The 27,997-nt window shown below is 45.5% G+C and overlaps 1 protein-coding gene across 1 annotated transcript; it reads left to right on the top strand.

Annotated features, from left to right (window-relative positions):
- The first annotated feature begins 26 nt into the window (after positions 1-26).
- emc2 (ER membrane protein complex subunit 2) lies at positions 27-27,453 on the top strand. The gene is made up of 11 exons (XM_035389686.1): positions 27-152; positions 1,336-1,449; positions 6,982-7,046; positions 8,252-8,337; positions 9,804-9,861; positions 15,754-15,839; positions 15,980-16,039; positions 18,726-18,807; positions 19,244-19,354; positions 20,792-20,896; positions 27,008-27,453. Exons 1-11 carry the CDS (start codon positions 113-115, stop codon positions 27,092-27,094), a joined length of 894 nt encoding a protein of 297 aa, XP_035245577.1. The 5' UTR covers positions 27-112; the 3' UTR covers positions 27,095-27,453.
- Positions 27,454-27,997: the final 544 nt, after the last annotated feature.

Below are 27,997 nucleotides of genomic sequence, written 5' to 3'. Positions count from 1 at the left end.
TTACGTAACTGACTGCGTCCACCTATGGCCACGCCCAAGAATTGGCCACACCTCCTTGCACCACACTGCGTGACCTCTGGGACGTCTGTGACGTAGCCCAGTTTTCTTAAAGATGGCGTCTGTTTCAGAACTGTATGATGTGACCTGGGAAGGTAAACATAATATACACTTTTTGTGTCGTTTATTAAAAATTATACAAGCTGTACGATTTAGAGAGCCCAACCAACAATGCGACAACACAAAGAGCCGAATAAGTTTTCTTCTGATGCTGTGCTGGGTCCGGATTTAGCTCAACTAACTGAGTAGCTCGCTGGCTTTCAACGCCGCATTAGGCAGACGAACGTTAGACTTGCCTATGCATAGACAATGGTTTAGATTAGCAAGACACATATTAGCTGTTACTCAGATCGGTCAAATTATTGAAATCGTCTTTATTTACAACGTTTTCTATTTCATATTTTACTGTCGTCGGCAATGTACAGAGCGATTCCCCATAATTTGACAGTTAGCTTTGATGGCTAGCAAGAGACTGATTGCAGACTAGCTATCAGCGTTAGCTGGCTTGCTAAGCGTACATTTTACAATCGCGGACCTTAGTTACACTCACTATCAACGTTAAGTACCTAGTTAGATTAGCTAGTTATCTGTAGAGCTAAATCTTATTAGCTTTTAGCCTGGTTGCGCAGATTATGTCAATCACAACATAGACTACCACCAGTTTCACTGTGATCACAAGGAAACTAACAAAGCAGCTAGCTAGCATATGCCGTATGTGACTGTGTTTGCTTGCACAGTGGCTAGTTTGGTCCACATGCACGGGTTATCAATTTGGTAGTTACCTATACCTATCTAAATGTGCACGGCTTCCCAGTGCTATGTATGTGAAGCGCGCATGGATAGCTAGTGATTTGGCAACGTTATGGAAGTGGAGCAGACTCCTTCAGTGCTGGTAGCATACCAAGCTATTGCTAGCCCATTGAACCAGTTGTCTTGAGTCGATAGTATAACGTTATGATTTACAAACGTAGTAGCTAACGCTACTTACCCCATTAACACTACGAACAATTTCGTGACCTGACATTCACGGACCACGTAGCTAAACTGCTGTGTAAACCGCTCGGGATAAGAGGGTCTGCTAAATGCCTGTAATGTAAACAGCTGACCGAATTGCTGACTAGCTATTGGCTGGCTAGCCACCGATTGTAACTTTGTTTTCATGAAGTAGTTTATCGTCTAGAGTGGAAATCGTAACAATTGTGTTCTGATAATATTTTATATACTCGTGTAATGTTAAGATTAAACTTTAATCATTAAAGTTTAACATCCTTTCTTCAGAAATGCGAGACAAATTGAGGAAATGGAGAGAAGAGAACTATAGAAACAGTGAACAAATCGTGGATGTTGGTGAAGAACTGATCAACGAGCATGCGTCGAAGCTCGGGGATGACAGTAAGTAGTAAACAGGTTACCCTGTTAACCATCATCTGCAACAGAGGTCTGCAACCCTGGCCCTGGCAGGCCATAGTGGCCGCTGTGTTTTGGTTTCACATTAAGATCAACAAACAATTCAGACCTAAGAAACCTGGGATCTGTAGCACAAAGCAGGGTTACTGAGTAAGCTGAATAACGGCACTGAGTGCAACCCATGACCACCCCAAACCTGGAACCTGGACTGAAGTAAAAAGAGTTGTTTTGGGTTTTACTCAGTGCAGTTATTCATCCAATTAAGTAATCCTGCTTTGTGAGCAGGAAGTACTGCTTGCAGGTCCCTGGTGAGGTTTGGTGACTGTGTGGCAATCAGCCACTTAATTGATCAATTAAATGCAGAGTGACAAAATCCAACAGACCATTCATCTCACCAGAACTTGAGTTGCAGACCCCTAATTTGATCTTCTGAGACCATGTAATGACGGATTACTTCTGACATATTTCAAAAAAGTTTGGTGCTCATTGTAAAGAGCCCGGTACATTTTATAGGTGTAATGTTTTAATTATATGATGTGAAAAATAATAATCATAGTAATGTTATAATATAATGTTACCTCAGGGTATTTTTTTCTGATGTGTATTCCACAACCCTACTATGACCTACCGATGGATACTAATACAACCAATACATTGTTTTGTGATATGCTATTATTTATGTATTATGTATAATATACTATTATATAATGAAAAGGACTGCTGGTTTTGATAACGAACAAAATATGTTGCTTAGCTGTGTTCCCGTTTAAATTAAGACTGTGCAGCATTATCGCTAGCTGGCTACATCCCAGTAGCTAATGAGTGGCAGAGTTGTTTTTTCACGGCAGAAACATTTTTTGTGAAGACAGCACTGTCTTTGGAAATTCTCTCCCTGACCAGGAATTGGTGGTTAACCATGGTGTTTCACTAATTTCCACAGTCCATTTTTGCAATTGGAATTTTATCCTGAGAGTAACACTTATATTCACCACTGCTGTTTATTGCTCTGGATAAGAGCCTCTGCCAAGGGATTTGTAATGTAATGTAAAGTGTTTGTGTAATTTTTAGGTTATTCCTGTGCCCTCTTTTCATTTGTATATGTATGCAAGACATATTTTTGTCTGGAGATTAAAGTAATTATTTTCTGTTACACGTTTGCATTTGAACATTTAGAACATTTGCATTTGACATATCGAAAAAATAATGAGCAATTCAAGCAAGGAGACAAATGCAATTATGAGGTAAAGTGTAGAAAGGAGCCTTTGGGACCTTGAAAATCAAAAGAATAGTTGTGGTATTGCACAGTTTTTGATACTGTAATATGTATCCATGGGAAGAGTGCACTGTCAGCATTATGACTTTTTTAAAAATCCACAATTGTCTTTTTTTTCCTGCTTTGAATGGGGCAGTCTTATCTGTAGGACCATCCCATTACTGGAACATCCCGTCAGCTTGGGAGAGCGAAGTGTGTGTGGCCAGCAATCTCTTCTTTTCAGTCTGCTCCCCACTAGCCGATATGCATCAGACTGATTTGTATTAACTGGAAAAGACACTTGGCAGATGAGACAGGGACAATCCTGCCAAGCAGAACCCTCCCTCTCTGCAGCACAGCACCTCAGCCAATAATGCACCACCCTGTGGGACTGTGGGCCGTGGTTGCTAGTGGCATGGACAGAGTTTTTTTAAAAGAAGAAATGAACACTGCACACTTATGCTCTGTAATTTTATTACCAATGTTTCAACTTTAAGTAATAAAATTATGACGCTGTGTGCGGTGTTCATTTCTTCTTTTAGTGTAGTCACTACGATCACCAGCACCTTATATAAAATTTAGGGGTTTGTTTGTGTTGCTTTTTTTCTTATGGACAGAGTTCTTTACAGTCTGGGGCATATCTCTTATCTGAGAACCAGCACCTTCATTCTGCTCTATACTGTCAGCTTTATTAAAATTATCTGATAGCATTAATCAGTTGTGCTTGGTTTTAATAGTAAACAGGATCTTTGATTACTGAAGCTAAAGATGGGACATAGAGCTCCATCATGTGCAAACATTTGCCCAGCTGACTTAATGAACCTTCAATAAGCTGTGCACCAGATAAAAACGCAGACACACTTAGGCCTATTTGGCCAGAGTGAGTATGGCAGTTAGTGAAGGCGTTGGCTTAGCATGTCACATTTTTTCCCACCAAAATGCAAAATAAACTGCATGGTTGACCAGTACAATTTTCTATTAACATCCATAACCTTCAGTAATTTGAAGCAATTCTGTAAATGTTTACCTGGACGTGAGTTTAGATCTTTGTTGGTTAATAAAAGCAAGTGATGTCAATGTGCCATGACATATCAAACATGTTAACAGTTGCCATTATTATCCTCAAAAAGGAAAATAATTCCTTTCTTTAACTGAATATTTAAGATGAATCTGCAAAATTATGGTGCAAAAATATGCCTTTTTATTACTGTAAATATTACTGTACATACTGATACAATGTATATTTTTGTGAATGTATATACAATGTTATATATGTTCATAATAGGCTGGCCAAAATGAATCTTGTCTGACCGCCAGTATAGATTTTATAAGGATGCAATTCAGATGATTTGTTGACCTTCATGCACTGTTGCCTTGCTCTCTTGAAGTATGTATGAATCATAATGACTACAAAAACAGTCTTTAAAAAGTAGGGCAAGCACTTTACACAGCCTTGTTTTATTGAAACCAGCTCTTAAATCGGCTGTGAAACAAGATGGCAATTATCAAAGCTGGGCTGGAATCATAAAACTGCAAGAATAACTCCAGGCATTTGTTTATTTTGGCATGTCAGTTTTCATGTTTAGCAGGGCATTATTATTATTTTTTAAACGCAACTAACAATTTTAAGTCATTCTGCAAAGGGCACTTTGGCAAAAATGCATACATTAAAAGAACATTTCATTAACTTAATCTCTTAGCCAAGCTTATTAATCAGTCCATCTTGCTGTTTGACAACAGACTGGACAGTAAACTCTAAGTAAAGTTTACATTGCCAAAATGTAGTTCCAACTAAGTGTATAATGATGTCCCATTTATTCACACAGCATTGCTGATGTAACTCAGCGTTGCTGACTGGTACCCTGAAGGACCGCATCAGAACTCACTGTTCATTGTTTATTTTTTAGTGATGGAGATAGTATCATGAGGTTTACTATTACACCAAATAGCAGTTGTTGCGTAATATAACATTATTCATTTAAAGAAAGCTGTTTAAACATTTTGAAATTAATTTAGGTTAATGAGCACCCTCTCGCTTAATTTGTGACTTTGAGAAGTGGAATCGTGTAGTTCTGTAAAGCAGCATTTGTGTGCCCACCCACTCATCCAACTTGGAGAGGAACACATGCTCAGTACAAGGGGCTGCATCTAAGGGCACATAATACCCAGGATTCCATGAAGTTACATAATATTATCCTGAAAACCCAAAGTCTTATGCAAGTAATTTAGGGACTGGACAGTTTCTTATCTTGAAGGCTTGGATTCCAGCAGAATTTTGTTCCCTGTTAACTACTCTGCTCTGTGGTTTTACTGCAAGGTGTGGTGACTTCCTGTCCTATTGACAAGTTCAGTTCAGAAATTAAGTGTGAATGAATTAATGCTGACAGCACATTTTTTGCATAATTATATCATGTCATTCTACTATCAATATCTGTGTATAAACAAATAAATGTACAATCTGATCATTGGTTTTACACATAGAGATGTCCATTTCAAGATGCAGTTGTAATGTATTGTCTTGAACAATCCATTTGAGAAATAAACTTGCAAATAGAAAGCGGTGGTAGGCATGTACATTAGCCACATGCAAACCCCCACTTGCTTATTAAGCCATTGTAATACTTTTTAGTTCATTCTGGTTTCACTGATACATCTTCTGTCCAGTAGAGAACATTATACGCTTTCCAACGGTGTATGGTACATCTCATATGAAAAAACTATAACAATGATTGAGAGTCAAGTGTAATGCCATCAATGGTTGCTTCACCACAGCATTACACAGTCAAGCATAACTTTACGCAGTAATATACTGGTTGAGGCGTAATTTTTGTTTCTTTCGGTTTGTGGAAGATTTGACTAATTTTGCCAACTCATCAGCATTGCTAAATCAAAAATATCTCTATGTTGGCATGGATTTGGGGAGTGGGTCAGAAGAGGAAGAGGAAGCGTAGCATGAAGTCTAACAAGGATACATATGAACATGGCAAAGATGGACTTATTACTACTTGTAACATTTCAGTTAATTACATTGTGTCTTCTTTCTGGTATTGTTATATTCGCATTAGTCATAATAGACAACTGTTAGCCTTTGCTGATGATATTTAGCATATTTGTATTTGGGACAAACTAATAAACAGATACTTTTGGTCTTATAGTGTAACTAGACTGGTGTAGGCTTGTGCACTTTCTGCCACCCATTAAACTGAACACAGTAACACGCCTGTGGGTCCGTTGGTGCATGTATCGCTCGGTGATTTATCTGGCAACTTGGACACGCTCAGTCAGTTTCACCAAGTGAAAGGAAGACACGATGAGGCTGTTATTACTCATCGGAAAATTTCCTCTTTAACATCTTCAATCACCGTGAGGAAAATAAGGTCACTACAGGGATGTGGGCTCAAATCAGTCCCAGGGCCAAAGTTAAGAATGCAGCATTTATAGGAAAAATCAGCAAGACCTTGGGAAAATTGAGGACAGTAATCTGTCTACTGGCGAAGCACAATTTTTCATGTTAAGCCGGATATTTCAAGAGCAAGTAAATGGCACATTTTTCACCCAGTTTATTTTGAAGTGACTTCTCTGTAGTGGATCACTGTGTCAGTTTGGCTCCTGACTTTGACATATCGGGAATGTTGAAAGAAAGAAAAATGATTAAATCGTCATTCCAAACATAGAGCAAGTCTTCGCGTTTTCCCTCTTAGCAGTATGTATGTACAGATACACACAGGTGACTTGGACACGCTCAATTCCACCAAGTGAAAGGAAGACACATGAAGGCGCTTTTCTGTTTCATAATGTTTTGTGTATCTTCGTCCTAATATTTAGTGATATTTACTGAATTTGGGAAATTTATATTTAATTTGTGACGGAATATCCTGGACAGTTACTTTTACTTTGCTCAGGTTTTATTTCACGCAAGTATTATATATTATATTTAATTATTGTTTGAAAAAGGGCATATACTGTTCCATAAGACAATTATAACATGTTCAATATATTTTGTATTTTTTTATTTTGCATAATTTACCATTTCATGACACACATTTTTCATAAGGATGGTCACAGCTTGCTGGCACCTCCCTCTAAATGAAGAGGGTCTTTACCTGTATTGGTAATGCCACTTACTTATCTCTTCCAGATGATCTTGAGAAGTATAGTGTTACGGTTCCTTGTGCTAAAGAGCAAAGAATGTTAACGTGCTAATTTCAAATGGTTTGCCTGTCATCTTGATGTTGAATTGAAACGTGCCATTTTGTTCCATGCAGTTTGGATTGTTTATGAGCAGGTGATGATTGCTGCGCTGGATTGCTGTCGGGACGATTTGGCTTGGGTGAGTCTTTCCGGCAATACTGCCACACCCCTCTTTTTTCATAGCTGCTTTGTCGCCCCGCTTGCCAGATGACTCATGGTTAATTGTTTTTGGGTCTGCAGTAGGGACTAGCCAAAAATATCACTTTTATTTGCGTGGTGGAAAACTGCTGAAATGGTAAAACCAATCACACAGAACAACACAGACCCAGTGTTGGGCTAATCCCCCATTATATCCTACTTACTGACACCTTTGCCAGTTTCTTCCCTTGATGAATAGCTTCTTTTGATTTTTCACTTTTAATGGTTTACACAGAAGCCCTGTCGCATAATGAAAGAGCTGTATGTTTAGCCAAGCAATTTACTCTTGAAAAGGCACCCACGTCTGGATCGAATTAAGGCGAAGGAAGTTGTCTCAAGTGTGTTTGGAGTAAACATTATTGTCATCGTTAGCAAAAATATTTAGAGTTTTTAGCATTGAGTCGAGGTTTCATTAAAATAGCAGACACTTCTAAATCAACAGGACTGTTCCGCTGGTTGTCTGGATGGGTCAGTATGTGGTGCCGACTTTTCCATTTTATCAAGGAAACATTTATCTGATGATAACCATTCCTTGGTCCTGACGCTTAAGAAAACAAACCTCAGTTCTCTGCAAAGGAAAATGGTTAAGGAGAACCCTATCTATACATTTTATGGTGGAGAATTTGAAATTTAAGGAACTGTGGGTACGCACAGAAGACTGTGTCACTCTTGTCAAGTAAAGCCGAGTGCTCACAATTCATCACCTAGTCATTCAGTAAAGAAGCCTTTCCTTTCACTAGTGTCTGGTGATGGCAACACCAGAGGGTCAATGTGCTGGTAGAGAATATTACTTTAAAACTTGACAGTGGAATTGCAAATCATTAGAAAAAGGAGAAGAAAACATCACTGGGGTTTAGGAAGGATGTTTAACAGTGTGATGCAAGAAAACGGAATCTCCTCAGGGGCTACTGGACTGAAATCTGCTCTAAGAGTGTCTGGGGGATCGCCACGTCCCCCAGTCGACAGACTGAAGTGAGATTAAAATACAGCCGTGTCTGTGTCTGATGTGTCTGCGTGTTTTTGCAGAAAGACACACTTTTCGTGGGTTAGAAGAAACCCCATAGCCAGGGAAAATAGGAGCGGGGTTATTTTTGGTGTTTGCGTGGCACTGCCAGCTATAATTGTCGTTTTCTCCCTTCCTCGCAGAGCTGTCTACAGGAACTGAAGAGGCAGTTTCCAGGTAGCCACAGAGTGAAGCGATTAGCCGGCATGCGGCTGGAGGCTTTGGAAAGGTACCCGCTATATCCTTGCAATAACAGCTGGGCGGTATCGCTGGGTAACCGTACGAGCGGCCGACGGCAGTAAACAGATGTTCAGTGGCAGAAGGGAGGACCTGTTTATTTTGGAACCCGCCGTGGCGCTGGCAGAGGGAAGCGATCGCTTTAATACTCTGCGGCGCTGCCCTTTGTCGGCCTGAGGGATTCCTGGGAAGGAAGCGGTTTGCACCCACTTTCACAGGGGATCCCCTCGGGTTTTTTTGCGGTGTGGGGTTTTCTTGTTGTTCTGTCGCCGACGGGAAGAAAACACCTGGCACACGGACGGCCGGAAGGTTACAGAACCCCCACCGCAACAACTTTCCCTTCCCAACGGTTTTGACCGTAACGCGGTCCTCTCTGCCTTAAACCCTGACCTCACTTATACGCTATAGCGTTTCATTCTGTCCTTGACTGTAAATGCACAAGGCGGGATAATTGAATTTACTTACCACCCCCGCCTCCCTCGGATGTCACGTGACTTGTCCGGCCATGGTGCTCATTTGTTGGTTAAGCCTTCATTTATGGGATAATTGTGAGAGACTGGTCCTCCTCTGTCAGTTTAAATAAACTGCAGCAGATCAAATGGGCGTCAGGTGGAGCTACGTTTGAGTGACACAACTTCAAACGCTTCCACCCGATCCTAAATAAATAAAGAAAATCAAAGCAACCCAAGAATGGGAAGGAGATGCCATTTGAAATCTCCATAAGTGCAGTTGAGTTTTAAAGTGAATCTGATGGGGCAATGGAGCTGTAAGCACTGGTGCTTGGTGCTAATGGGAAACAGAGTGCTTCTGTTGTAGGTTGTGGGTGGAACAGGTTTTGATCATGCACTGTTTGGGCACTAAACTGTTAGCATTGCAGATTGTGTCTAATAAAAATAAGTTCAGTTTCATTCTGTCTTATTCAACATGACAAGCTAAGTGCTGCTCCCTCATCTAATTTTTAAGAATTTTTGCTGTATGATTTGATTTTTACAGTTCATATCTTTTCTTTTCAAAATAATCACATGGGTCTTTGCCCCATCTTTGATCCTTAAACAGTGCAGTATGGCACATCTTAATTGTTTATCTGAATTGCATAACTAAGTTAGCTTTGTATTGCTCAATTTTTAATGGCATGTGTGGTGAAAAAAGTGGGACTGCTGCAGCTCTACAAATAAGCAGTCATTGCCAGTGTTGTTGTTTAGTGCCTTTACGTACTTTGCATTGCTGAAGTCTTTATTTATTCTCAAGTTCTAGAATATTCTCACAGCTGTTATTTAAACAGTGCCAGTAATGTCTATTCACTGTTCCCTAGAGCAGAGCTGATTTTCATCAGGCATTCTCTGTATACACAGCAGGATGTGCAGATTGTATACAAGAACTTGATAACTGTATGATTTGATTTAGATGTGTGAGGCTGTCATCTATGACAAAGCAAAAGCATTTCTCTTCCTTTTGAAGGTATGAAGATGCCAACAAGCTATATGATGCGTTATTACAAGATGACCCAACCAACACGGTAAGGAAGAACTTTTTTTCTTTTTTGTATTGTGGTTTATTAACGTCCTATATCAAATGGACCCATTTGAGTGTGTGATTTCAGAAGTGTGTTTGTTTAGTTTAGCATATTCTCGCCACCTGGACTTTTACCAAAATTTCTGATCAAGCAGTTATCCACAGCACTGATGGGTGTTGGGGAAAGAGAAGCGAAATATTATCTTAAAGAGCATTATACATGTATGCGAGAACTGTAGCAAAAATACATTAATCGCAAAAACTACATTTTACGTGGAATGTTTGTGTTTGCTAAAATGCTCATTATATCTTCATGTGAATGCTGTCATGTATTTTTTTTAACACTATCAGCATTTTATGGCAAATTCTCTTGCAATTCAGTCAAATGTTTAGCGATATCCATTTTTACTGTGCTTTGCCAAACTCCTACCCCAAACACGTTGTACCTGCTGTTAATTGTTTCCATAAGGACATGCGGCCATGCACGAAAATAAATGTTTAAAGGGTTTTCAAAAGAAACCATGACCTTATTTGTTTTGGCACCCCTGGAGACGTTCAACAGTTTCTTCTGCTGTGCTGACACATGGACTTGCTTAGATATATTAAACATTTTCCCTAGGTTGGCAAGTGCTCGAAATGAGGCATAGACATTTGTTCTCGCAAGCCATGTGAGAATTCCGTACCGTCAATTTCAAACAAATAGAAGCTTACTGACAGAGTCAATAAACTCTTGTCCGCGTTGATACAGTCACCTCCTTTCTCTTCTAAAGCTGGGCCTTTGTCTCTCTGGTGAATTATCCTCAGCTGTGTTTCTACCATGCACATCTAGCCCAACCCCCCCCCCCCCCCCCCCAACACCTTTCTATCACTAGCGTTTATTGATTTAACAGTGTTTTCTTTGGACAAAACCAGTCTTCTTCATTTTCTGCTTTGTTGTATGTAAGCAGTGACAGCATACTGGTCTTGCATTGTAAAAAAGAGAAACGATGTCAGGCATGTTTGTTTTCCATGCGTTTCAGCTGAAAAACTCTCCCATTTCCCGTGAACCGAGTTAATTGCAAGCACATTGCGCAGTGTAAATGGGGGGACCAAGTGCAAATGGATATCTTCGGCAGTGCGGTCAAATTATTTTGAAAGCCTGGTAATCATATCTCTCTGGCCTCTCTGTTAACATTCTAAAGGTTGGTTTGAGGTATGAAAACAATATTTAGCCCCAGGAAACCTGTTTCCCATGTTCAGGAGTTTTCCAAGTCAAATATAATTCACAATTATGCAAAAAATAACCCTGAAAAAAACTGAAGCACAAAATATTTTAAGGAAATGCACTTAAAATACCCTGCGCTATGGTCTGTAAACCTACAGCACCCACTGAAAAACAACAGATAAGGTATAATGACCTTTCATCGAATTACCTGCAAGCACGAACGTTTAAAATTTTTTACAACCAACGCATGGTTGTGGGAACATTTTTTAAATCCCCCGCCCCCTCTGCCCTTTTTCTCTTGTGGCTTACCTAATGTTTCACCAAGCAGTTATTCAAATTGAAAACAATGTCACTGGTATCATTGGCAGCGAAAAAGTCAAACCCCTCCCTGTAATTCACTGGAGTGGAGAGATTGCCTGAAAGGTAACAAAAACAGGAGGACCCTGGAATAGCCTGTCTGGGAACTTGCACCACCCATGCGGCGTGGTGCTCCGGCGGGGCCCTGGCATCCTCCCATAGGATTGCCGTTTCCTGATCTCCAAAGGGACCGCCTCCCACCAGACCCCAGCTGTCCGTCACAGCCGCGGCAGGGCGGAATGAGCGGGACCACTGCGCGTCGCAAACAAAAATCACCGTTTCCCCACAATCCCGTCTTCACCAGCCCAGGGGCAGGTGGGTGGGGCGACACAGCGTGTGCGTTACCACGGCGCGCGCGTTACCACGGCGCGCGTTACGTCATCTAGGCCACCTGTCTTTAAAGAGGGATTAAGTGACACTTATCTTCATTAAACATGGTTTTCATACATTCAGAAATGAAAAGGGGGGGTGAGAAAGAAAAAAATGTGGAAAATTGGCCATCACAGGGAGGACTTGTGAGGCATCCCAGAATGCCTGGTTGAGATTCGAAACTGAGCTGTTGTAATTACAGGCTGAGGAATATATGTGGTCCCCATTAACCAAAATTGTTGAATCAACAGAAATTGTTCAAGGTTTTGCTATGGCGGTGTCCAACAATTTTCAAACTCCTAGCCTTCCAGGGTTTTTATGTTCCAATACCTACAGCAATGATCTGGCAAATTTCTGCTTGCGTTATACATTTCTCCTCATTCTTTTTGTGTTTCTTAAAGAATGTTGTTTTTTTTTTATTATTGTGCCATGTAGTTTACATTTTTATCTTTCTTTTTTATGCCGAGAATGCTGTAGTATTGGTTAAAGTAAGTAAACGCAATTGTTTTATAAAATTCCAACCATGATGTATGTAAAAAAAAAAACGGTTAAATAATAAGGATTGTGAGTTAACTTTTGAAGTTTAGATTTTTGATGATGCTATATAATTCGCCATAAATAGTGTTTAAATATGTCCTGTTCTATGTTTTTTGTAGCTTAAGGGGTGGCGTATGTTAGCTCAGTAAAAGTGATGGTAAGCTTATCCCTTTTGCATTTAAAGTATTCTTTAGTGTGGTTTCTGTGCTTTTAATTTCCTATTTTCCACTTGGAATAACTCTACAACCTGTATTCTGAGGTCATTTTGAGAGCTATTTAACTATGGATACAAAAAACAAGTGTGTGAATTCCTGGTGTAAAAAGGATTTTTTAATCAAATCCTTATCCTTGGTGTAATAAATCTTTATTAACACATACTCGCATGCATAGAATGAATAGCCTACATGGATACATTCAGCAGTGCTGATGAAAAATGAATGTTAAGATTAATTCCAATACAATAATCACTTTCTTACATGATAAGTGACTGCCAATTCTGAAATATCCCTAAAGGTCGACGTGATTAAATATTACTTATTATGCAATACGGCCCATTTCATGGATGCCTTTCCAGAAATGTCTCACGACACACTCCTCACGGGGATCTTGGATGTTAAAGTGGGGTTTCATTTTCTGCAATAGCAGAACGCGTCAGTACAACTGAGTGAGTGACTGACCGCCGTGGCTAGCCAGCAGCCCCCGTGTTTATGGCAGTGCGATGGTGTTAAGGACGGCTGTCTCTCGCCCGGCACGCTGAACCGAGGAACCTCGGCCAATAGGTGCACCGCGCGTCCCGCGAAGACTGCCTCCGCGGCCCTCTCGCAACGAGCCAGGAGTGATGTAAGCAGTCAGATGCGCTGTCAGTGTGTCCCTCAAACGCTAATTAAAAAAGAATCATGACAACTGGAGGATTAGCCCGCCTGCCAGGTTTTGGATCGTTAGTTTAGAAAGAAGTGGTTTGGAAGGACTCGGCATTTAATAAAGTGCCTTGTGACGCTCAGAACTACCTACTTCCATATGTTGCTGCGGGCCCCTGAGTAATTTCACTGGGGGAAGGGGGGGGGAAAAAACCTGGTAGACCTACAGATCCTGTCAATAGACGCTCAAAGCCATTTCAGTATCAAATGAGAAAATTCCACATGTTCACAATTTAGTTGGAGGGAATATAAATTCACAGATTTCGCGCAGCGTCAATTCCCTACTGGGTGTGGACTTTGTGAGGAGACGTGGACTTTGAAGAACAGCGTGTTTTATAGCGGAGGAGAAAGAGGAGATACGGGTGATATGATTTCATTTCTTTCCCTGTAGTTCCATAAATTCATATTCTGTTTGGAAAACATTTATTCTCAAAGACTTAAAAGTTGTTTAAGACCACCCTCTGTTTTTTTCACATTCTGTCACTGGCGTGTTAGGCTGAAAAAATAAAACCAAAAATGCACAGTTTTCAGTTCAACTATTGAATTCATGGGATTCCCTTTAGTGTTAAAATGTTGAAATACTGTTAGAATTTTATATAATTTGGGGGTAGCATATTTTGTTCCAAAACTTAAGCTTCTGTAAACATTTAGAGTTATGCTATCACAGAATAAGCTGTTAGGCAAGAACATTGCTGTAATCAGCTCATATCTTTCGGACCCTTTCTAAAGGCATTCTTTCTCAGTCCCAAAATAATTTTCTTAAAATACAAATGAAATGATTTTCTATATAGCGACATCTGAATTTGTATGCATGTTTAAAAGTGATGGCCTCAGCCCTTATGAAATTTGAATTATTAATGTTGGGTTTACTGAAGTTCTCGTCATTAGAGTCCACGTAGAAAATTCCCAGATGACCACCTATATCCTCCAGAGGAAATGCTTCCCTAAGAGGATTCCTCAGAGAGCGATTCCCTAGCAACCCGAAAACGACAGACCATTGGCGGACGGAAGAAAACAATGGCCCCTGTGGGAGAGATTCGGTCTTTAATTTCAGACGGGGGGTTTAACCGCGGTTTCCCACGTGCCCCGTCTTGGTCGTGCGGCTTCGGTGGGGGGCCCCCCCCGTGTGCCGCTGCTCCGGCTCGGCGTGCGCGAGCGAGACACCGAACTTCCGCTGCGCGGAGGGCTGTGAGCTTCGGCCTGCTCTCGCGTGTGAAAGGGCGGCGGGTCTCAGCCAGCCTGGGCGAAAGTGCGGCCGGAGGGGAAAAAAACGCTCGAGCGCGGAACCCAGATTTACGCTTCTGAAGATGTGACTCACACATGGCTCTCGAATCGGTAATGGATGTGGTAGAGGTCCTTCAAACAAACGTCACTTCATAAATTACGTGCGGTGCCATGCTGCATGGTATAGGCCAGGGCCCTCTGAGAAACTTGGAATGATCTTAAGAGGCGCTCCGGCACGCTCTGATTCAGATTGATGAGAATGTAATCTGTGTCAAGGCTACGCCTTCGGCATTAAAAACGTAGGAGCCGATCCCAGACTTACGCAGAAAAACCCTCGGTAGCGTCTTCGAACGGATCCGGTTTGTTAGGCAACGCGTAATTTTCTCCGTCTGAGACATGACTCACCGCCCGCTTCCGCGACGGCGAGGCCTGACCCACCGACGCTCTCGGAAACCTTAACTCGCGGTCGGTCCACACGTCAAGCTTCACACGCTGCGATGAAGAAAAAGAAAACCTTAAAAAAATACATCTCTGTCAGGAGAAACTCGTCTCGGTGTGCTTTAACCGTTGGCCTTTTTTTGTCTTTCGGCTGTAGAGAAGCGCCCTCCACTGGTCATGCGAAAGTTCTGTATGGGTTCGGGCGGAGGGTTGTGTAATGCGGGGCGCGCGGCTCGACTGGGCCGGGCCCCGTCCCCGCCTGTAATTAACGCTTGCATTTTACCGCACGCGGAGGGTGCCTTGTGATGTTTACAAGCGCCGAGTTGACCTTCCGTTAAACTTCAGGTTATAAGAGATTTGGGAGGCGCGCATAATGAACCAAGCCAACGGAACGGACTCCCAGCATGCCCCCTCTCGCGCTGTGTGGGGGCGGAGGGCCTCCCCGGCCCCTGCGCCGGCGCCGGGCTGCGTTTGCGCGCCTCTCGCGAGCAGGAAGAGGGGCGGGAGGCGCCGCGGTCGGCGGGAGATCAGGCGCCCCCCGCGGCTCCGGGATTCCTGAGGCCCAGGAAGCCCGTCCCGCGGGGCGCGGCGGCGTGGACGCGAGAAAGCAGGCGGAGAACGCCGCGAGGCCACTCTGCACAGGACCTGGAGGGGGAGGGGGGGTCGAGGATTGAGTTTAATGTTCTGTGTGGGGGGGGGGGTGTTGTGGGGGAGTTTTGGGACCCAAGAATTGGAATTCCACAGGAGTACCGGTTTTTTGGGTTGAAACGACCCCCCTCCCCTCCCCTCCCCTCTTTAACAAACACTTGAGGAATTGAGTCCCTAATCCTCTATTAATGTCAATCCACAGGCCGCGAGAAAGCGCAAGATTGCCATTCTGAAAGCACAAGGGAAAAGCGCAGAGGCCATCCGCGAGCTGAATGAGTATCTGGAGCAGTGAGTGTTTTACAAGGGGATTGAGCCGCGCCTCGGCGGCCGGGCCTTTTCTCTCCCGCCACTTTTTAATTAAAAGGGGCTTTGCATTTGATTGAGTGGGCCCGGCCCCCTGCGTGAGCTGTGGCCTGTCTGTCTTTCAGGTTCGTCGGAGACCAGGAAGCCTGGCACGAATTGTCGGAGCTCTACATCAACGAGCACGAGTAAGCTTCGTTCGTTTCGCCCATTTCACGCACCTTCTCCGTCGCCCTCCGCCAAGAACCAGTGAAAAGCCGTCGCCATCCTAGCAATGACACATTGTAGCCCGTTGATTGGCCTCTTTCTTGTGTTTTACCTTTGAGGCCTGGATCCATCTGATTCATGCTTTGGATGTGTCAGTAACGGGGGTTTCTGTGTTGATTTGGTGACGGTTTAAGTGGTATGCTGGATCCCTTGGATTGGTAGCGACTGGCTAGCAATTAAAGAGAACAACTTCCCTTACCCGCGAGCGGCCTGGCTGTGTGGAAGAAGGACGGCTCTGGGCTCTTCGCTACCCCTGGGCCCAGGGTGTGCTTTTAAATCACTAAGCTCTCAGATAGTTTTCAAGGCCCCCTCAGCAATGGCTGACAGCTTGATCCAAGCAGGTTGTTGGATGACCACAATAGGGGCCACGAAATGCCAAACTCAGCGGGAGCCGAGCCCAGCATTGTCTCTGTTTGTCACATGGAATCAGAGTTTAATGGGATTTCTGCCTAAGCCCCTCATACTTGTAGGGTAAGATGGAGCTCCCCCTATTCCTGCTAATATCTCAGTTGCTATGGGGCATTGTCCGCGAGACAAGAGCATGGCAAGAAAATCATTTTGTTTGTGTCACTTTTTATCCCCTATAATTGTTTGGGGCTTAGAATTAGTGGAGCAGACCTCTGGGTTTGGCTGCTCGGTCTCCCCGGTAGGAAATCGGCGGCGGCAGGAATGTTGACCGCGGTAAGAGGCAGCTTATTGGATATTTAATGTTTTTGTCGGGGGGGTTATTGCCGTCGTGGTAGGAGGAAATCCCAGGGTGAGAGGATTAGCTCACAGCTTAGCCCAAGTTTTCTAATATTGCGCCATTCATTCCCGAAGCCCTTTCTGCAAGCATGCCTTTTTGTGTGTGTGTCTATGTGTGTGTGTGTGTGTGTGTGTGTGTGTGTGTGTGTGTGTGTGTGTGCGTGGTATCGCATTATCGCCTGGCTTTTCCAGAGGGAGAGCTGCCCAAGCTAGATTCCCAAGAGAAGGTGGTGGCACTTTCCAAGACCGACAAAAAAAAAAAAAAAAGAAACCGTGTCTGGTGGTGAGGGGAGGATAGTTGAGGCCGGTGTTCCAAAAATACACGATCCTTTTTCCATTTATAGTTCACTGTTTAATTGTGTTGAAAGTGTTGAAAAGATGTCTTTTTTTTTTTTTTTGTTTGACGCAATTTTTATGAGCAGATTTTCGAGCGGTCCAGAAGTTGCTGGACAAAGACTGCATTGCGTTTGAGTCTTTTCGGTGACAGATTGACAGATTCAGCCGCTCGGCCGCATTGAACTGCCTCAAAACCTGAAAACTTGCAGCGAATTATGCCGTGCGTGATGAATGTACCTTTCAAGTATGGTGTACTCGCCTGCGTTTCCAGGGACGCCCAGTGATACTACGTATTCGTTTTCGGTGTCAGCGGTCGTGGCGTGGTGCCGTTGCCGAGCGGCACCGGGGGGCAGGCCGCGCTCTCTTGGGGGGGGGGGGGGGGGCTACGTGGGTGAGGTTTTATGGAGGCTCGGGCATGCGGTGATTTGTTTACTCAGTGCGCTGATAGGGGGGGCCTGGTGTTGAAGCTGAGCTCCCTCTGATAAGCCTGTGGCGCAGGCCCGGGCCGCAGCAGAGGCACATCTGAAAGCCTTTACGGAGGGGAAGTGGTAATTGTAAGCAGCCGTCAGCCCTCCCTGCGGCCCTCCCCTCTCTCCCCCCACCCCGAAACCAGCGCTCGCTTTGAAGTCGGCAGGGCAGACGTTAAGCAGGGCCGAGGACCCCCTCATCCCCGCGGTGCGGCCACCCCGTTCACTGCCGAAGCCAGGGCGAAACTGTCGCCAGCAACAAGCGACAGTGACCGCCATGTACCTGACTGCCCCTTCCTTCTTTTTTTTTTATTGCTTCAGTCCGGCCGTGCTGAATCGTGCTTGGCCTATCGCACGGGCGACGTGCCCTTAGAAAGTCAGAGATGGACCCTGACAAACAATCCCAGGAAAGTTCCGCTGGAAGGTTCCGCAGCTTTCCGAGGCAGTGCGCTCCAGCGTGCCGCAAGCACGTTCGAGCTTTATCTTCTTTATAGCTTCATTTTCTCTTCTTTTAAAAAAAAAAACTTGAACTTGCAGTTTAACGCAAGTGTCTTCATTTTTCTCATTTCCAGTTCTGGCTACTCCCGCGCCACCCTTGTTGTAAAGTACAGTAACTCTGTTTGAGCTGTTGGGCTGAACAATGGGCAGAAAGCTGGCATGGAGGCTTGGAGTCGGGGGAGATTAGCGTGAGGTCAATAGCTCAACGGTCTGCTGCAAGTCATCTCATTTGAGAATTGCAGACAGTGGTTTGGACAATAAGTTCAGGAAAGCATTTTCCTACACCCCCGCCCCCCCCCCCCCCAACAAAATAATGTAACGCGATAGGTCTAGCGGAGCAATTTCCATTTTATGATCATCCTTCGTTATCCAAGGCGTCATTATGGATTACCTGTTGAACAATCATTCGGCCTGATCAGAGATTTCTGGGAGATACGGAGTTTATGAATGTCAGACTGTGTTAGTTTTCAAAATGTGTAATTCTGTGTTGGATTTAGTGTAATGCGCAGTGGTGGGTTAGGCTTTTCCTTGCTCTGACCTGCTGTTTGTTTTGAATTCTCAGCTATGCTAAAGCTGCGTTTTGCCTGGAGGAGCTGATGATGACCAACCCCCATAATCACTTGTACTGTGAGCAGTATGCTGAGGTAGGTGGGCCACATGTTCAGGCTTTATTGAGAAAATAAAAGCCGTGGAAACACTTGCCCGTGCTTAAAAGGCTGTTTACTCCCTGCTTAATATGGCCAGCTAGGCCTGCAATTGTGGCAGTACGTTTCAAATGTTGTTTTATGGATTTTAAATACAATTAATTGTATCTAAACGTATCTAAAATTATGACCAATAATATAATAATAATATAATTGAAAGCACTGCAGGTTATTTTCTGGAGAGCCTTGATGCCCTTTAAATTCTTTGATTCTATAGAAAGAGATATATGATGATTGTGCGCTAGAGATTTTGCGCTTAAAAATAATTTTTCTGTTTATGGTTGGGTTCATTAAAGCAATGAGAAGCATGCTTCAAGGTTATGCATTTTGACAGCAGAAATCTTCATATTAGGGTACTCCTCTTTTGTGTTTGCAGGTGAAGTACACACAAGGTGGCATGGAGAATCTGGAGCTGTCTAGAAAATATTTTGCCCAGGCACTGAAGCTAAACAATAGAAACATGAGAGCTCTGTTTGGCCTGTACATGGTGAGTTCCTATTGCATTACAAATCTTCCTTAAAAAAAAGGAAGACTTTCCCCCTCCATCCAAACTACTGAATTTCTCTGTGACCAGTCAGTTCTCAGACAAAATTAGTCACTGCTGACTCACTCTACTCACGTAGGAAAAGACCCGCTCCGGAGTTTTCTTTGCAGGCGTTTATGGGATTTCTCCATGTTTATGACTAAAGTAAATAAATCACTTGCGTTTGAAAACAGTGCCGTTGGGGAGAGCTGGGTTTGCCTGCCTCGGCCCTAACGGGGCCCAGACTGCGACTCCGTCCGCACCGGCTCCTATTCCCTTTCATCTGCATATTTATTTAAACAGGAAGTTGTCCGTTAACACCAATGCATCATTTATAAGTGCGCCTGACATGAAAACATAAACGGCACCAATAAAGCAGCCGGCGGTATGGAGGGCCGCCGGACAGAGACTGCGTTCCCCCCCCCCCCCTCCCCCAGCCCCGCGTGAAGCCAAGAAGGCAAAACACAGGCCGGCCAGCGAGGAGCGCAGACGTTGGGGCTCATTATGTTCGCGGGTTAGCGGGCGGTTACAGTGTAGGCTAGCGTACAGGCTGCAGTGGGAGCTCTCTGAGTGGAGATCCGCGTGTCTCATAACACAGCCTTTAATTCGCCCGGACGCAACGAAGCCGTGACTCTCGTGCTGTGCGTCGACTCGCTGCGTGTCCGGGCGCCACGGCCTCTCGGCGGCGGCGGCGCCGGACGCTCGCGGCTCTAATCGTCTCTGGCGCGAGCCTCTCAGATGCGGACGAGTCGTTAAAGTGTTCTTTAGCCCAAAACATCGTGTTTATTTGAGGATTATAAGCGGGAAAGCACCGACACCTGTATTGGCACGGTGCATTGGGCAGTTTAGCTGGAGAGCCCCAGGAGGTCCCAAACCGCGCAGCGGCGCGAGCAAGCGGCCATTTCCTCTTAACGGCGCGAGCCACCGCATCGACGGGCGCGCGGCGGCGTGAAGTTTCCGCGCCCGCGGACTCCAGAAAGCCGGGCCGATTTGCTCTGCATTTAATATTTCAGCACGTCCACTGGGCGGGCTTTCATGTCTCGCCCGTTAAAGCCCTCTGGGGTTGGCGTTGGGTGGATGATGGGAATAGCATGTAAGACGTGGGATTTGTGGCGGGGAGAGTAGCTGTTCTGCGGCCGGAGAGCATGATTCACATTTTGCTCTCCGCGCTGCGCGGCCCCCTGCCTGTCAGCGCCGAGCGTCCGTGCCGTTTCACAGATTAAGGGTCTGAGGGTTGAGGGTTCGGGGGGTGCCATGTGCTACTGAACGTTCACTTTTTCCTCCGGCGAACGCGGTGTCAGGTTGTCAGGTCGCGATAATTGGGGGTCGTGATAGTTGAGGCTTGCTCGCCGGTCGGCGGTTTTTTAGCGTTTCTAACGCCCCCCGCCGTCTCCCCCGCAGTCGGCCAGCCACATCGCGGCGAGCCCCAAGGTCAGCGCCAAGGTGAAGAAGGACAACGTGAAGTACGCCGCCTGGGCGGCCGCTCAGATCAACAGGGCCTACCAGGTGAGTGCCGCTCCCTTCCGATCGACCTTACAGGGAAGGTCACAAGCTCCAATCCCAGATGGGCGGGGGGGGGCTGCCCTAGTGCGTTCGAGGCAAAGCACTTAACATTTAATGCTCCGTGTAAGTGGGCAGTATGTTAAATTAAGCTGTGTCAGTCCCGGATAATGGAATCCTCTAAGCAAATAAAACGGGTTGTGTAATGCTGTTCACGGCCCAATAATGTGGGCGGTTTCCTCCAGAGGCTACCTAATTGCGTCATCCATCGATTGCGTTGCGATGCATTTGTCTGATAAAGAGGCCTACTGCGCGTCTTGCGCGTCGGAGGAGCATCTCGAGATCGGAAGGACGCGGGAGAGCATGCAGCACGTGTGGCGCTCTTCGCAGCTAGCGTGTTGTTTTAGCCTCCCGCCCGCTCCTCGTCCCGCGGCTTGATTTTTATTGAACAGGTTCGTATTCCGCGGATGTCTTCCGTGTCCGCGCGTAAGCGGAGCCGTCGATCCCGCACGAGACCGGGGCCGTCTGATCGGGGGAAAGGAAACTATGCGCGCGTGTACCGCTGGTGTGCCTCGCTAGAGGAAAAAGTGAAGCGTTTCTCAGATGGTATCGCTAAACGGGGTTTACACGGTTGCTATGGCACGCCGCGCATAAATGAGAACTTAACAGAAATCCGACGACCGGCGTGGGGGATGCACGCTGCTTATTCAGGCATCGACGGTTAAACGTGTAATAAGCGGTTCCTTACTCAGCAAGCGCGGGCTTTAAGCCATAGCGTGCCATGAAAGCACGCCCCCCCCCCCCCCCCGCCCCTCCTCCTCGCCACAGTCTGCCGTCCTGGCTCGCTAGGGGAAGCTCGCCGATTTGCGCTCTAAGCCAAACAAGATGTTGAGCGATAAGAGTTTCCGTTTCTCAGCGCCGACAGCACCGGGACTCCTCGCCCGCGCTACGGATCAACCGGTTCTCTCCAGAAACCGGCTTCAGCTTACCGGAAGCTGCCGCTTCAGAGCTGGGCGGCGCTTCGCATGATGGTCTACGCCATGATTTCTGTTTCTACGCATCCTTTTTGCTTTCGGATCGTGTGGACCTTGGCCATAAGCTCCTGCTGCACGTTGACCATGTGAATTGGTTCTGCGTGGACCTTTGTGCGTCACTGTGTCCACTGGGGTCTGGACCCAGCCATGCGTGAAGGGCTGTTAAAAATGTGAATCCTCCTCGCGTGTCACCAGGATAACTACGTGTAATAACAATTCTTAAAGACTTTTATTTATACGTGGGATACACTTCAGACTGTGGTCTCTATCACAAGCGTGGCCTGTGCAGCACGATAAAAACAAGCAATAAAACAGCTATAAAGTTACAGCGCCGATGCTACGTTTTTAAAATAATACGAAAAGGAAACCACAGGACACAGAAAAAACGCAGCAGACCGTTAAAAACAATTACATTGCATCCACAATGAAATCACAAATAAGAGTATTAAAATGGCTCTGCCACACTAGCATATCCAATTTAACAGACTTTTGTAAAATGTGTGGTGCTTTAAAACTATAGGCGGCCTTTCTTCTAATTCAGCGTGAACCTGGGGAAACTAATGTAATGTAGTCCAGGCATCTGGTGTTGTGGTTTCATTGCCACAGCATAAAAAGACAGAGCTTATTTGAAAGGGCTTTGTAGATAAAAACATTGAGGTGTATGGACCTTGATATTACTAATGGTTATTAATAATTATAACCACTAGTAACACTACTGACTGATTAAGGTGAGTGGCCATTCCCTCCTTTCTCCTTATAAGGCAATGTGAGCGCCTCCAGAGGTTGAAAGCACTGAATAAATCCTGCGCGTTATCATTAATAGCGCATTTAACCTTCCGAGTGTTTAACACGAGCAGATCATGCCATGTGTTCGGCTAATCGCTGATAGCCGCAGGGCATTGCTTTGTTTTTAGTAATCGTGGCCCAATTCGTTGTGCTGCTTCCAAAATGCACCCAGCCAAATAGATTGGAACTGTGTGTGCTCTGTTTCTGTGGCCAGACTGAGAGGTCATGTGGATAGTGCTTGTCTTTCAGTTTGCAAATGTGACACATTCATAAGCGTGAATCAAATGCATGAGCATGTCACATTTAATAAAAACTAAAAACCCAAAATCAATGTTTTTATTCATTTTTTTACAAAGCAAACACCTCACCAGATGTTATTAAATGGTTAAATTTTCCGCGGCTTGAAATTTTCCTGCAAAGTAGCCTAATACCTGTTTTCTGCCTTGCGGCTGGAATATTTTGGACAGGGGCATTTATTTATTTTATTTTTTATTTTTTTAATGAAAACGGGACCCCTCCTGACTTTGGCACCGTTGAGGGAAGCACTCCTGACCTCTGTATGTTAAAGCTCGGGCGATTTTTATCAGAAGGTTCCCAAGGCCCGTGATGGAATTTAAGCTCCCTTTGCATCAAAGGTCCTTCTTAAGGAATTGGAACTCCCCTAAGCATCTGATTAGGAGTGTTTCTGTGCGCCTGGGAAAGGGGCCCTGGAAGAAAAGGGCCTCTGTTCCCCGACAGTCACAGACATGGCCGGCTTTATCAGCAGCCGAAGGGAAGTAATAACTAATCTCTGCCCTGGCCGCTTAAAAGTTGTTAGGCCATCCTGTGTGTTTAATTTGTCCGCAATCACAATGAGTAGTGCTGGGAACCTCTCTCTCTCTCTCTCTCTCTCTCTCTCTCTCTCTCTCTCTCTCTCTCTCTCTCTCTCTCCCTCTCTCTCTCTCTCTCTCTCTCTCTCTCTCTCACTCTCTCTCTCTCTCTCTCTCTCTGTCTGTCTGTCGCTCTGTCGCTCTCTCTCTGTCACTTTCTCTCTCTCTCACTCTCTCACTCTCTCTCTCTCTCTCCCTCTCTTTCTCTCTCACTCTCTCTCTCACTCTCTCTCTCTCTCTCTCTCTCTCTGTCTCTCTCTCTCTCTCTCTCTCTGTCTCTCTCTCTCTCTCTCTCTCTGTCTGTCTGTCGCTCTCTCTCTGTCACTCTCTCACTCTCTCTCTCACTCACTCTCTCTCGCTCTGTTGCTCTTTCACAGTATCTTTCTCTCTCTTGCGCACTCCCTCTCTCTCTGTATATCTCTCGCTCTCTTGCTCTCTCACAGTATCTCTCACACTCTCCCTTTGGCACTCTTTTTCTCACAGTATCTCTCTCTCTCTCTTTCTCTGTCACACACACTCACACTCCCCTTCCTGGCTTGTGCAGTTCTGAAAGGAGCCAAAGTCTCTCGTCTCTCTGGGTCAGGGCTTCTGATTGATGTCGACATTAAAGGTTTGGGCGACAGCAGTTAAGTTTTACGGCCCCCGTACCTGGTGGTTATCATACCTTAATGTGAGAAAAGGGGCAGGTGGGCGTGGCGGGAGCGACGCTGCAGGGTCGGGGAGAGGTTGTGACTGGCAGGGGGCGGGGGCGCTGTGAGTCATACACGCGTACGCCTCCGCTCGCTGGAGGCATCGAGAACAACGCATCACTGAGAGACGCCGCAGACAATATTCCAAAATGCGGGGCCGGTGTCCTACAAGAGAAATGTAACTTTTGCGTGTGACAGTTGCTCACTTTGAAGGATTTGCATGAATGATCGTTTCAGAGGCCACCGCTGGCACGCACGTTTGCCTCAGACACAGACTGTGTTATCTCTGTGTAGCCCTCTGTTACGCACGCGTCACACACGCCTTAATCGGAAACGCAGTAGCAGCGCGCCGCATGACGTAAAACAAACAGCCGCAGTTTCTAACCTCACGTCCGACGCGTCTCGCTTACATTTTTCTCTCTTTCTTTTTTTCCTTCCAAACGCTCTTCGGGTAAGATTCACAAATGACTTTCTCAGCCATTTAGCGGTTTCACGATCGGGCCAATTGATAGATTACAGGGTTTTAAATGACACGGGCCTCCTTACCTGGGGCGTATTAAATAATTGCGCGACCGCTTGTGGATGAGCGGCTCTCAGAAACGCGGCGACTGTCATCCGCTAACGCGGCGGATGAGTCACGGCCTGCAATTACGCTGCCGAGCGTTCGCTTTCGCCAAAGCGGTCAGAGAGATTCCTCTGCGGCGTCGCAGATAAACAAGCTTCACCGTGGCAACAGCGGCACGGCGCACACCGAGTGCATGTGTGTGAGCGGTGCGGCGCGCGTGGGGGCGGGCGGGCGGGCGTGCGGCTGCGCAGGTTGAAGCGGCGGTCCGCGCGCTCGCGGGCAGACCCTCCGTGACCGAATTGGTGGGTTTTCCCAGAAAGGATACAAACATTAGCGGCTTCGGGGGATGTAAGCGGAGAAAAGTGTTTTTCTGTTGCGTGGGTGTCTGAAAACCTGGGGGGGGGGGGTGAGAGAGAGCGAGGGGGCCCCCCAAGGAGAACATTAATCTTCCCTCAGGACGGGCCAAATGTTTTCAAACCCAGACGGCTGAACGGGCCAGAACCTGCGGGGTGACGTGGGAAAGTGTATCGCTTTGCTGTTCAGCGGGGTCGCCCTGTTTTTCTTAATGGTTTAATTGTGAGGAGCCCCATCGCCCAACACTAGCAGCCAGACTCAAAGCTAGTCGCTCCTCCTGCCCTTCCCCTTTAGAGCAGATGTCACGGATCTGAAGAAGGACTCTAAACTAAATCATTTCAAGGGGTGGTGGGTGAGCTCCTGATTCAGTTGTATTTCCCTCCTTTCGCAAAGCCCTTATGTGCAGTTTGTCTTCTTTTTTCATTTTACTTTTTCACTTTTTAAAAGAGGTTGCCTGTAGATTACCGGATTTTGGAATTCCCGGTTCCCCACCCGGCTGAGGCTTTGCGCCCCATTTTTTGGGGAGAGCCGGACAAGGTCCTCACGTGGTGAACAGAATAGTTCTGTTTCGGCTCCCACGGAATCACGGCGGCCATCTCCAGGGAAGCCGGGCGCAGGGCGGAAATGTGGGGCCACGAGGGGCAAAAGGCTGTGGGCAGGGGGCAGAATCCCACCTCTGCGGTCCAAACCCAGGGCTATTGACTCACCTGGACCTGGCCCATTTTGCTGACATCACTTCCTCTGATTGGGTTCTGGCCCTCACGCTTGCATGGCTACAACGATGCGATTATGTGGTCATATCCAATTAGAGAAAGGGGTGCAAATGGTTCTCCGTGTACCTTGGTTTATGGTAAGGGTTTACATGCCTCGGGACATGAATAAGGACGTGCTTTTTTATGATAGATGAAACCATAATAAAACGAGGTCATAAATGGCCTGCTTCCAAAAGCTGGAGATAAATTTGATCTCTCTAAAGTGTACTGGAACTGGAAGCTTTTCAGTCTTGCCTGAGGATTAGCATGCTAATCGCTGTGCGTGACTTACTATTTTATAGTCACAGTATTTTACTCAGTTTAATATATTTGTCTGAAGACCTGCAAAGACCTTCAACCCGAGATGTTTGATATTTTGCATTTGGACATTATTGCTGTGTATGCACTGTGCATGTGAATCCACTGTGGCACAGAGCATTGTCATCTGTCCACTTTTTGAATGTTATTTGCTACACATCTCAAAAGCAACACAATGCTGCTAGGAATCCACACCATGCCGTTGGTTTATTTGATGTACTGCTTAGCTGAAATGCGTTAGCAATTCTTCATTTCCTTAGTTTCAATTGCAATACGAAATGGCCAAAACCCAGTTACTGAATTGAATTTTGTGGTATTTTTGTTATCAAATTGACTTTAATTGGGTCAAATTAATTTTATTATTATATTCATCATTTATATTTTTGAAGATTTCAGAAAAATCAGATTTTATTTCCTATTTCCACTTTAGTTTTTCACATATGAGTGTGATGAAATATCAGCCTGTGACAGATGATGCAAAGTAAGTATTGATGGCACGCACGTGCAACAGTCAGACACATCCCTAAGTATTGTGTGTAATTAAAAAGATATATGGGGTGTGGGTGGGCAGGGGTGGAGCCCCCTGTGAAATATGGCCGCCCTCCCCCTCGTCCTCTGTGCGCAGACACAGATGAGACCTGCTGAACTGGAAACGTGCAGAACTCCCCAGCGCCTTTTGGCAGGTCAGGTTAAGTGAAGGCGGATTTCCGCCACAACAGTGACGTTTCTCTCCCCCCCCTTTTCCCACAGCTGGCCGGTCGGGGGACAAAAGACTCCAAGTGCTCAGTGAAGGCAGTGGAGGAGATGCTGGAATCCATGCAGATCACCATGTCCTAGAGCTGCACCTACACCTCCCCCCCATCCCCCCCAATGAGCAGAAATGGCAGCTCCACCCCCCCCCCCTTCCCCAAGTCCCTGAACCACGCCTTCTCTCCTCACTTTTTTATATCATTAAAGATTTATGTTTAATTTAATGATGAGCCAAGGACAGACAGGTTAGAGGCAGAACATGTTGCATAAAGCACGTAGCCGTGGCGACTTCTGAGATCCAGACGGCGTACGGTCGATGTTGCTTTCGTGTTCTGCTCTCGAACCTTGCTTGTTTGCTAACAGAATAGTTGATAATTGCAATTATGTTCACGGTTATGGCCACACTTGTCTATAAGTTGTCACAATAAACTTTTAAATTGCTTCCACTCCTCGCACATTGGTCAATGTTTTACAGCCATATTGTTTGGAGAACAGTTCCTATTTGAGAATGTGCGCTTAATCTTTTGCCAGCTTAAGATCCCTCCGTTGGTGGGAAGGTGGTATTGTTGTTCTCGTGAGACCATGCTTAGAGGATACCTACACCCTAAGTTCAGCACGCAGTGTGTGCAGTGGAGCAGCTCCCACTCCCACTTTGACTCTGTGCTTTGAGTAACAGCCTGCTTTAACAATTTGGTGGAAGAAAAAAAAGTCTCATTAAAAGAGTGTCTGCAGCCAACATGTTAGAGCGCCCCACGCACATTTTCCAGCTGCGGGTTCCACCCTTCAGCTCAAAAACAGTGTCAAACCCGTTTACATGGGTTGAAAGGGTCTGTATTTTTAGTTTAGAAAGAAATTTGTAGTGTTTTGCCAGTAATTAAAGCAGCAAAAATTCCGATTCATAAATCTGGTAACATTTAGAAGGAAGCACGCCCTCGAAAGAAGGCCCGGTTTCCGTCTGCATTTATTTGCAATTGTTGTGACGTCTAATTA

This window comes from Anguilla anguilla, chromosome 1, assembly GCF_013347855.1.
Source record: "Anguilla anguilla isolate fAngAng1 chromosome 1, fAngAng1.pri, whole genome shotgun sequence".
Taxonomy (NCBI): domain Eukaryota; kingdom Metazoa; phylum Chordata; class Actinopteri; order Anguilliformes; family Anguillidae; genus Anguilla; species Anguilla anguilla.
This window is presented reverse-complemented; position numbering and strand designations above follow the sequence as displayed.